Below are 12236 nucleotides of genomic sequence, written 5' to 3'. Positions count from 1 at the left end.
CGTTAAAAGTGTTGCCACTTTTTTAACAACAGATGATAATTGTTTATTTGTGTTCCCACTCTTCCCCTCAAACATCCGTCATTATCGGCGTATCTGTATCTCGACTATAACTCATCCGCTTTTCTGTTGGTGCGTCGGTGAGTCCCCCCGCTCACTTTTGGCTTTTTGTACCTTTTGTCGGCTTCATTCCGCGGCGCTTAGATAAACATACAGATACAGATACGGATACAGCTACCGAGGAAACAGATACATTTATGGGCCAGCAGGACGTGGAGGACTTTTCGGCCTTTGTTGGTCGAGAGCACACAAAAAGTGTGATATATAATAGCCAGCTGTCTCCGCCCATTCCACGCAGTTTTCCCTGCGACAGTTGTCAACACTTGAGTGGCGTGTTGTGCTGTCCTGCGTTCCACGTCCTGCAAAAAAACATCAAATCCATGGCCTGTCACAAAAGGATAAATCAATATTGGCCTACCACTAGGATTTGGCCTTTGATTCGGTGGCTCGTAAATCGCGGATTATCGAATGCCCTCCCCCACGAGGCTTTCCGATCGATTTGCGTCAGCTTTGATAATCTTATCTGGGCACCCCAATCCGCAATTAGCTTCTGGTCAACTTATGGGCCATTTATAAAGCATTCAGCAACCCATTAATGGCGGTACACTGTGCACTGGGGAAAATGATTACAATTAGCAATATCCGCTGGATACATCTCTTAAAGCAAACACACCTAAATATTGATAACTGCAAGGCAGCTTTCTTCCAAAGCTACAATGAAACTGTAAACCAGTTTAGCTTAGTATCTTTCCTATCAAACACCTGTTTGCCCAAACATTTGGGAGCATATCACGTCAAATATGCCGCATCGTCGAATGAAGCGGAACCCGACGCACAGTAGCTGTTTGAGTAGGTAGAAAGCAGGGAGGATATAGGAAGAGAACCCCCGAATTATCTGGAGATCTTGCCCCATTCATTCCCATTCCACATCTCTGTTTTTTTTTGTGTGAACGCCTCGTCATTGCGCATTGTTTCTGTCTTGTTTTTCGGGCCTAACTTGCACGCAAAACTTGATTTGATGTTCGGCTTGGTTTCTCGTTTTCCTCCACATCACTACCCATGAACGTGTCCGCCTTATCAAATGTTCCCCGTTGTCTGTGCATTGCCAAATCTTTCGCCGACTTTTTGTTTTCATTATTTTCGCAAAGTGCTTGGAGAGAGGAGCCGCCCGTGGAAAGAAGAAACCAGTTCCACCAGATGCCGGCCGGCACACAGAAACACAGAAACACAGACGGCGGCACACATTCGCTTCTGCCTGCGCCTCACTTTTTGCACTTTTTACGCTGATTCGAGCGGCAGCAGCGGTCCCCATACCAGCCAATCTCCGATCCCAACTCTCGATCGGCGGAACACACGGCTCTTTGGCTCACTCGCTCCGCTTTGAGTGGAACTACTCCAAAGAGTGGAACTACTCCAAGCTGATCGGCAGCTCGGCACGTATGCCAGAGTTGAAAACCCCATAGCCAGACTGGTCGCAGACCAAGACCCACAGTCGGCTGGGGCATTTCCACGGAATTCCTAAACAACGTCTGCACCTGCTGCCTCGTGAGTAGCCAGCCACACCTGCGGTGGGTTGTCTAGAGCCAGAAACTAGATTCCACCACTTAGCTTCAGCAATGTGCAGCTCCCTCTATGGATACAGTATCTTGAAGATGTTGATAGTTCTGTTTCTAAACAACAAGAACTGATATCTGAAGCTTATTTCACTTCCATTTTGTTGCATCTGAGGTGTACTCTCTGCCACAAGCTTAACCGCTGCTGTATCTATCTATCTATGTGTCTGCAAATCCAGTAGAAGCGACGTGAGTGAAACGGCGTCGCACCTTTCGATTTCGCGAGTTTGACGTCCATTGAGCTCGTTTCGCAAATTGCGGCCAGAATTACGTGGCAGCTGAGTAAGGCAACAATAAAAACATTGGGCTGTAACTGCCGGCGGAACTTATGAAATAATTCTCCAGATGCCAAGCAGGTTCAAGTTGGGGCACCGGGGGATTTGGGGCATTGCATCTGATTTGCCGATTTGCAACTGCGCAAATGATTTACTCACTCGAGTCCAGACCCAGTGCTCTCGATATGGTCATGGTTTTCGATGTGGATCTGGCTAGAATCCATGTGGGCAGATGTGCAATAGCTATCTGCGCACATAAGTCAATTTGCTTTTTGTTTAATTGCCGGATGCCAGCAAACTTTTATTTCTGAAATTATTTCGAGTAATGAACGTACTTTATTCACTATCTACGGGTTTTTAAAAGTGGTAATGAAATATGTTTTATTAGGTTATGAATAACTTTGCTCCAGTACAATGGTCATTTCAATCCAAACCCCGATTTTTTCCCTGGCAACCAAATTCTAAACTCACAATTGCTGATTGCAACAGCTTTAATCAATCAGCGTGTTTTGTATGTTGAATAAAAATATTACGTAAAGGCTTTCCCCGTTTCTCCTCCATAAATTCGCATATAAGAAGCCAACCTGATACGTCAGCTACGATTTGAAGAACTAAAGAATTTGTTATTGCGGTCGAATTCCGCCAAGATAAGGTTTCCCCCCAAACCGATTTCCTCCAATCCCTGTGTCATGGTCTTGAGTCACCATGGGACTATAGTGCTTACGGCTGGGGGCTTGTCATTCCTTATGACGACCGAGTATGATGCAGCACTTTGCGATCTGGCAATCCGGTTGCATTTGCCGGGGTGCGTGGATGTATATGCTGGAGTATATAGTGTGTAGACCGGTTTATCTGGACGCCTGATTTATTTGGGTCATATATATTCCGGAGTTCCTGGGTGCATGCTTTTAATGTGATTGAAGTCCGACAGTTGATTTGTATTGTGGCCAAGTGAATTGCAGAACGCTTCAGCTTGTCTGCGGCGGCATTCAGTCCCATTTCCTCCCCTTTCCATCCAAAAGTCCCGCAGACGCCAATGCAGCATCCGAAAATAAACTCGAAAGGGGTGAAAATTCCTTTCCAGCCAGCCAAAATATGTCTTTTTCGTTCGACTTTTACTTGCTTGCCGCCTTGCTCCTGGCTCGTTTTGTTTGGTTTTTGGCACACTTTGTGTTTATTTTTAAAACCATTTCCACTGTTCATGGCTCGCGAAAAATTCCCATCAAAGATGCGGAAAATATAGCCACTGACAAGGTGATAACTGCTCGATCTTGTCCAGCCAACAAGATAAATAATAATCGATTCATTAAAGGCTCGCTAATGGATTGAATGGGCATGGGAATTGAAGGCAGCAGGCCAGAATCCAGTTTACTTGGTAGTATTATGTATTTTAGACTCAAAATGGGGTTGTTATTGGTTTATCACAGACTTGGCAGAACTCGAAAGAGTAAAATAAATTTCAGAAGTTAAATAACACTCTATATCGCACCAGTTTGTATATTTGGATTTTTTTTATTGCAGTCGATATTATATGTATAAAATATAATTATTTTGTCAACATTTTAATTGAGCAAACTTTGCAATGAACAATAAGTTGTTGCTTAATGTATCTTTGTCTGATTTTTTGTGCCTCCAATTATTTACGGTTCGCCTTGGTGGGAAAATGTTTGGCCCGAATTTAATTTGAATTTATTTCTGTCCTCCTCGGCAGCAAAAACTGCATAAACATTTCGAATTTATTTGCCTTCATTCCGACTTTAATATGGTGTTTGCCATGTTCTTTTCTCTTCTCTATCGGATCTGTTTGCTCTGGTTTGGGGAACACATTTCTGGGGATATTCTGACATTTTTGGGGGGCGTGTGGGAGGTGGAAACACCTTTCAATCGCCCACTTTCGTTCACCTTTCCCCCTCCAAAATTCCCGTTTAAGTGAGCTTTTAACGAAGAGGCTCACGAGATTTCATCAGCGAGTTGTGTAAATTTGATGCACTCGAGAAGTGGGAAGACAAATACCACTAAAGACGATATACCCTCTCACACACACGCACACACACACTGACGGACACTTACGCACGCACCTACACACCTAAACGCTTTATTTCGTTTTCAAGGCAAATCGTAAAATTTCTGCAAATACTTTGCTCCTGCTGCGTCTCTCTCACTCGTCTGCTCTCTCTCTCTCTAACTTCGTATTTCGTCCTGGCAGGCCTATTATTTATCCTTCTCTCTCTGAATGTGTGTATGTGTCGGTTTGTGTGTCCTTTTTTATGCCTATCACGCAATGGCTTTAGTTTTATGGCGAAATTAGCGAATGTCGACTCGGGCAATGCCAGCTCATATTTGTGAAATATTGGATTATGACCAAGATATACAGAGAAAAATAACTCGTTGGCCCAAAAAGTTCCTACAGTTTCATTGTTATAGCAGGATCTTTCAACTAAAATTGCCTAAATTGTACCACATTTTCATCTGAATGGTCACACTGCTAAAAAAAGGAAGTATCGCTCATCCGCCATGTTGTTTGTATTCGTAGTACATTGTACAACCTAACAGGTTTACGATCGCTCCTAAGAAATTATAATACACTTTTCGCTATATAAAGGCAACCCTTTCGTGTGGCAGCTGCTTTCGAGTTGTTACTGTACGGGAAATTGAAAAAGCAATAAGTTCTTGTTTCCCACTGATAAACACGAATATTTGTGTGTTCTTTTTACGACTTTTGGTTCGGCGGAGTGGGAGGCTGATTCCGTTAGCCCACGCATCGATTTCCGCTTTGCCCATTCAGGACTTTTTTCCCTGCATTACTTCTGTCATACTTTTAGGCGCCTGCGGGGCCACGAATAAATACAATGAATAAGTACCTGGACACTGGTAATACGAACTCGATTTGGCGTTATCATTACTATCAGCTGATATTCCGTGTTCAACGTTTAATGCATAATTTTTGTAGGCAGAACTTTGTGCTCTTTTATTTTATGGAGAAAGGGAGATTTTTGAGTGGCAGAGGTTTCTTTTGCGGCGCTCAGCTGATTTGTTTGGCATAAAAACAATAATAAATCGCTGGTGAATACGAGAGGAATATTTCACTCAAAATTCAGGCACAGAACGAGTGCTTCCGAGTGGAAAGCACTCAAAACTCAGTGCGCCGACGTTGCGGCTCTCTTCACTCAGAACGCGCTGCTCTCTTGGGGAGCCGCTCTCTATTTTTGGCGTCGCTTCGCTGGCGCTTTGAAAAAAGCCATCGCTTTCGGACTTCCACTCATTCGTCTCTCAAATTTCGCAGCGCTCACTTCACTTTTTCCGTGCACTGCTCCCCGAAAAATATAGAAAATTATAACTTGAACCGAAAAAACAGAGAGGCGACGCACTAGTGACAAAAAATAAAAACAACAACAAAAACTATTAACTAAACTCTGCCGCCGCCGCCGTTGCTATCTCGCTCGCACCTCTCCGATCGCCGCGCCGTGCTTAAAAACAATCGCCGATTGACGTTTTGTTTTACTTCGCCAGCTGCCGTCGAGTCGAGTCGAAGTGCAAAAAGTTAAATAAAATGCTTAAAACCCACGCAAGGGAAAATACTAACTAAACACGCCCGAACGGAACTGTAAATATTTAATAACAAAATAACCACTCAAAAGCCAAATAAAAGCGCTGAACAACCAAGTTCAAAAGGTAAAAGATCAACAGAAGCGAAGTTAACAAATTACATAAAAAGTCTGCAGTTTTTTTATACACCTGTGAATCTCGTGAAAAAATAATAAAAAGTCAGCCTAAAGAATATAAAAATCCAAGCGAAAAAAAATACAAAAGTTGACAAAAATAAATTTAATCACACACACAAGTGGGGGCCTATATGCAAATTATAAAAAACATATAATTGCTATTTTAATCAGCCTCTGCTTGTGTGTGTGTGTGAGCGATTATCAAAATCTGAAACGGTCCAGAGCAAAAGTTAAAAATGCAAAATTAACCCAAAACCCATAGGAAGCTCATTAGAAAAGTGTGCAAATGTTTGTTACACGCGGAATGCAGAAAAGCGCCCGAAAAATTCATAAACGATCGTTTAAAAATACGGAATATTAAAAGTAAATGCAATAAAACAGACAAAGTTTTACACAACACTCGTTCCTAACCTGTAAAATGCTCTGCTGCAGCGCTGCGACTGCGACGCCGACTGCAACAAATTGCATTCTGCGTGCATTGTCCAAAAAAGAAAAAAAAAGAAAAGAATTCCTCTCTTTGCTCTCTCTCTTCGCCTCGCTGTTCGCCACATTGCAGTTGCAAATTTGCATTACATAAATTCGCTGAGCATTTGCATTTGTTTATTAAATCTTAATGGTGTGTTTTACGACCAAGAGTGCGTGTAATTAAAGAGATTTATATTTTTTTGCTGCTGCAATCGATTACACAACTCTCCGTAAACACAAAACACAATTCTCAATTCTCCACTCTTTTGATCTCGTTTTTACTGTCTTTTCGTTCATTCAATTTACTGCACATACACACACTCACACAAACGCGAACAATTACTGCTATTTTAGGGGGGCTGTTCAAGCAAAGGAAGAAGCAGAAGAAGGGGGCGCGGCAGGGGGACACCCGTTATTGCCCTGCAATTGAAAGAGGGAAAAAGAATAAGAGGAGCAAAAAGGAAAGGAGAGCAAATTTACAGCCTCTCGCTTTTCAGACAATTTGTGTTTGTTGTCGTCCGCTTGTTTTGTTCCTCTCTTTTTATGGTCGCCGATTTCTCGTATCTCTACCTCTGTGTTTTCCGTTCTTCGACGCAATTTGTTACACAATAAGAAAATGTGTTTGATGCAACCCCAAAGCTCGCAAAAAGGACTTCCAGGCGATAGAACATTGCCACAACATAGGCATCGTTCAAAAACTCATTTGCGAAATGAAGATGTACTGTATAGGTTTCCGCCAGCAAAATTCCATAGAAGACGCAGATTTGCAAAAAAATTTTCCATAAATATCAATTGTGGTTTGATTTACATCAAAATAGAGATATTCATAACGGGAACCGGTTAAATAGTTATCTCTGCCACTGTTCCGATTTATTTGTTTCACCTTTTGCTCAACTGCAGCTCGTCTGGCTGCGCTGGGTAGTTAATTTGTGCATCTGCGAAAATCGTGTGGAAAAGGGGCGCGGCAAAAGAACATCAGGCGATCGAGCTGCGCTGCTGACTTCGCACTTCGAAAGTCTCGTACTCGAAAGTCATCAGAGCACTCGAAGATTCGCCATCCGCTGCACACGTTCCACGTTCCACAATTAGTACAACTTCCACTCGAGTTGCACAGTTCAAGAGTTGAGAGGAAAGATCGCGGGTGCACTTTCTATCTGTATCTGTTATCAGCAGTCGATGCAGTCGTTCTCGAACATTTCATCAACCCATCGGCACTTCAAATAGCCTGGAGTGTTTTTTGCAGTGCCCATTGCAATCACAGCAGCGCCCGTAAAAATAGCACACTAGGTGGTAATCAGTGATAACCATGGAAAATCCATAAACTAATCAAAAAGAGATTCTTTTACAATTTCTTCATTATTGCGATGTTTTGCAATGACAGAAATATTATTCATGTTTGTGTTAATTGGTGTTCAGTTCGCTGCAATTTGATTTGCGCAATTAAAAAATCATTCTATTTCCTCAACTATGCCATGAGTAATCGGGTGTAACAATACTAATTGAGCTAGTGATGAAGGCAGTTATATATCATTGTCTCGTCGAAATAATGACTTTGTAATGCAAAGATTAATTTGCTAAATATCTGTAAACAATTTGAGTCAAATAACGCAAATCTAATGTATTAAATTCTAGTTTCCATGCAAGCGCATTCCTTTTCTCATTCAAAAAATGTGTTATAAAGGTCCCATTGATTGTTGGTGAACAGCGCAGTCACTGTTTTTTAGCACTCCAGATTAGCAAGTATATTGCTGCCAAAAAAGTATCCAAAAATAGCCTCGTTTCAACTGGTTTATAATGACCTTTCCCCAATTCGAGTGGCGGATTGTTGGTGCTATCATCTCAACCGTAGCTGTACGCATTCACTTGCGCATTTTTGGAGGCCTTCAATTAATAATGTGATGTAAGCCTCCTCCGCCACGAAAAGGGGCAGATCCACCGGTACCGATGGATCGTCGGTTCTAACTGGTTGGGACTGGCCCGTGTCATGCGACGGGCCCCAAACAATTGCCGAGCTCAACAATGAAGATGAAGCAATTATTTAAGTGTGGCAGCAGTACGTACATCTGTATCTAAAGCTTCTGTATGTTGTTGTCCACTCGTTACCTTCCGGTATAATTCTGGGTGGTGGGTGTGTTCTCTGGGCGTATGTCACCCAATCCCACTAATCAATCGATTCTTGTCGAATTGCGCAACTCCCCGAAAGTCGTGTGACATTGAGCCTCTTTGCTGCCCCCAGAAAGTGGGCTGGTCACCCTCGAGGAAATCACCGATCTTCGATTACCCAGTGGACAGAAGACAAAAGACCCTTCACTTCACTTCAATGTCGCGGTGCCCCTATAACCACTTCTCGAACGACGTATTTTGTACTATTTCACCAGAGGGACGAGCCCCCAAAAAGTTGGTCCGCCTGTGTTGCTGTTGTTGCTCCCGCTACCACTGGAAATTATAAATAATACTCGGCTGTTTGTTTTGGCGCTGGTGGTGGTATTCCGCCACATCATGTCCAGCACTCGAGGCCGGGACACACATATAGTATAGTATAGTTATCGTGCGATGGCGCCTTTATCGCCAGATCAGTCGCAGCACGCATTCCACGGGGGCTTCACGGGGGCCCCACGGGGTCTTCACGCGCCCAGCGCTTGACTTTCAGCCACTCCGTGCATGCACAGTTTTACGGCCGTTTAACGTAGGCAATCCGGACGGAGACGTCGTCGCCCGTCCGCCGTGCTGCAGATCAGGTTGAGTCGGCCGATCGCGCGAACGCCAGTATCTTATCGCAGGAGAGGTGGAAAAAAAGTTCCTGAGACATCGAGGCAGTTGCCGGGTTCTCTTGGGATTTTGGGTCTAGGTGGCGGTTCCATCGGATTACTGATTACACCCTGTAGCAGCTCGGAGCTTATCAATCTGGGTCTGGTCTCGCTGTTGTTCTTGGGACACACCCACCTAGTGCCATTGCTATCTATCCGACTGACGAGAACAGCAAAAACAATATGAACGATGCCCCTTCGTTTCTGATTTCGCTTGGATAATTGATAATGTTCAAAAATCGGTCTGGCATTGGTGAAACGTGACTTATCGGCGGGCGAAAATTTTCCGATGGCAGTTGTGAAACCGAGGAACCCGCCCAGAGGTAGCTAATTCTGAATTCTGAATAGGAATGGTCGGTGATCACGTTTGACCCAACCGTACACGGACTTTTACCTGCAATAAAGGTGCACTAAAAATAGTTCTTTGGGAATTTTCCACTTTATAAACTGATGATCTACTAAACAATGATTTCGCATTTCATATCATAGTTGTTTTAGGAGCAGGCTTTAGCTAGGATCTGCCCAAATTTCATATAAAATAATCCGTACTAAATCTTAGCTATTTTAATCCTAAGAAACGTAAATAGAAATACCACTTGCTGATAAATACGAAAACATATATTATCATTAAAAGCCTTTATCTATGAAAGTCTGAGTTTCAATTGGTGAAGTGTTATCAAAGCAGCTTTTGATAAGTGATATTAACCTTTGTAAATAACTATATTCTATTCTTTTCCGTGTACTCAAACGAAGGGGTTCATTTTACTACAGAAATACCGGCTCAATTCGGCTCGTTAGGGGACCCGTAGAGTTAATTAGTCTAGTTAATTGGTATTTACTAACCCAGAACGAGTGGCAAGCTGTTGTGTCAGCTGATTGCTTGAAAAGAGCGCAGTATACTCTCTTGAGATACTGAGATACATTGCATTGTTCAGATACTTTTCGAACGAATCCCGCGAATCGCTTTTCTCGCCGTGGTGTAACAAATGAGTGCAACGCGAATAAGTTACCGAAAACAAGCATTTCAATTAAACCCAATTCGAATCGCGTTTGTGCCTCTTCATCTTGCAGTAATCTTGAGAATAAACATGAGATATACTCACTTGCTCAACAAACGGCTGCAAGTGAGCAAAAGGACCAACACCACCACCAAGCAGCTGAAACCGAAAAGGAGCCCGAAAAAGCAGCCGATCCCGAAATAATCCTTCAGGAAGCCAAGGAAACAGTGAACAAACCCATTTCCTTAGAGGCGGAAGCTAAGCCTCTGCAAATTGAAAGCGAGCAGGCAGAGAAAACCATCAAGGAAACCAAAACAAGCGTCACAATCCCACCAGTAACTGCAACCCCTACGGCTGACCAGATAAAGCAGCTGCCCGAGAGCAATCCCTACAAGCAGATCCTCCAGGCGGAGTTGCTGATCAAGCGGGAGAACCACTCGCCAGGACCGCGCACCATCACTGCCCAGCTGCTCAGCGGCAGTAGCAGCGGACTGCGTTCCGAGGAGAAGCGTCCCAAGTCGGTGACCGCTTCGGTCCTCCGCCCGAGTCCCGCTCCGCCCCTGACGGCGCCGCCCACAGCGGTACTCAGCAAGAAGCCTTCGCTCGGCGTGGAGCCCACTCTGCCGCCCACCACCACCGCCACGGCAGCCATAATCTCCTCGAGCAATCAGCAGCTGCAGATACCACAGCAAACCCAACTGCAGAATCCCCAGCAACCAGCTCAAGATATGAGTAAAGGATTCTGCTCGCTGTTCGCCGACGATGGACGAGGTCTGACAAGTAAGTACTACTTTCTACTTTTTTATAAATACGAGGAAGTGTTACGGAGATCTCGATCTTTTATCATGCACCCCCAAGAATGCATTTCCCAACCTGAATGCTGCTCAGTTGCGATATCTTTCGAACGTATACTACTTAAATAGTTAATGCAACATAATCAGCGTATGCTCTTATCAAGAGCTGCACTAGATCTCGCATTAGTAAGTCAGCATTTAAGTGATTGAGATTTCTGTAACACACCTTGGGCTACATAACTGAATTCGGTTGTTAGGGAAGTTGTGGTTGAATCAGCTGATAAGTGTTGAAGATAATACAAAACAGGAAAGATTCGCGAACCGCTTTTGAGTAGTTTTTCATTTTTTTTCGTGTTGTGAAGTGCATCAGGTGCAGTGTTCTGCGTTCAAGGCTAAAGTCAACGCTTTTCAGCGACAAAACAGCGCCAACTTATACATATGCATTCCGGTTTGCTTGTTTATAAATTCTATGCAAAAATAGTCAACAGCCGGAGGGGCAGGCAACTTGGTGACGCGCGCTATTTGATGTGATTTGACGCATTGTGCGATTTGATTGGTCAGTCGGTTGGTTATTCAGTCATTCAGTCAGCCAGTCAGCCCTTCAGTTGGTCAAGCACTCATTCAGTCAGCTAGCTGGTCAGTCACTCTGGCGATCGGTCGCCTTTGCCTGTTGGCTCGCTTATCTGTGGCCGCAATTTGCGCAAATAAAACTATTTATTTGTAAAGACACAGCCGCCCCCCCCGACCAGCCCGCCGCTCGAGAAGTGCATTAGTAAACAATGTTCCGTTCGCTCGCCTGATAAGTGCACACAACGAGGTATATAGTGGTGCGGTGCATATATGGAGGGCTATGTACTAGCCGTTGCCGTTGCCATTCCCATCCGAACTTAACCGCAAGCCGGTTGCCGATGCAATTGCCCGGCTCTTATGTCACAATTTGCCGGCATTACGCATACGCAGTGTTGTGTATGGAACCCCGGGGGATCGTTTATTGCAAGATTAGAGTTTGACGGTGTTGGTTTTGTTTTTAAGCGCGAAGATCGCGGCTATGGAATGGGTTACTATATGGCACTGTAAAGTGGGTTACCTTAGGTAATCGATTCGAACGTTCTGTATAGTGAATTATTGTGTATACGCCGCGTGTGTTACATGAAAGCCTATTTTTGATTTTATTGTATAATTGAAGTGATATACAATAGGCCTTATTAAGATTCGATCCTTGCCGTTAGCACTTTGCTTTTGTTACGGGAGTTGTTTCAATCATTCTGAATAGTTTGTTAATTGTTTTATTTATTAGTATAGCAAGGCTATAAAGAATTCTCTCTGCTGAAGGCGATCGTAAACATGTTTCCATAGTATTTCCCACTGAAATCATATGATTAAATTAGTTTAAAAAACGTCACGGATTGTTTTGCCCACTCTTTTCATTTCTCTATAGGAATATATGTGTATCTCGCATGTTTTTTGTTCCTTGACCATCGAGTGAATTTTTCCACTCTTTTATT

The 12236-nt window shown here is 43.6% G+C and overlaps 1 protein-coding gene across 3 annotated transcripts in view; it reads left to right on the top strand.

Moving 5' to 3' along the window:
* LOC6554225 (protein similar) overlaps positions 1–12236 on the top strand; it is a 70113-nt gene that overhangs the window by 42180 nt on the left and 15697 nt on the right. For all 3 annotated transcript variants that reach the window (XM_015153601.2, XM_001981206.3, XM_026976263.1), the window contains exon 8: positions 10011–10717. In XM_015153601.2, the coding sequence (XP_015009087.1) occupies positions 10011–10717 (707 nt within the window). The remainder of the gene's footprint in view (positions 1–10010; positions 10718–12236) is intronic.

This window comes from Drosophila erecta, unplaced genomic scaffold (genome assembly GCF_003286155.1).
Source record: "Drosophila erecta strain 14021-0224.00,06,07 unplaced genomic scaffold, DereRS2 tig00000000-arrow-pilon, whole genome shotgun sequence".
In the NCBI taxonomy this organism is placed as follows: Eukaryota; Metazoa; Arthropoda; class Insecta; order Diptera; family Drosophilidae; genus Drosophila; species Drosophila erecta.
This window is presented reverse-complemented; position numbering and strand designations above follow the sequence as displayed.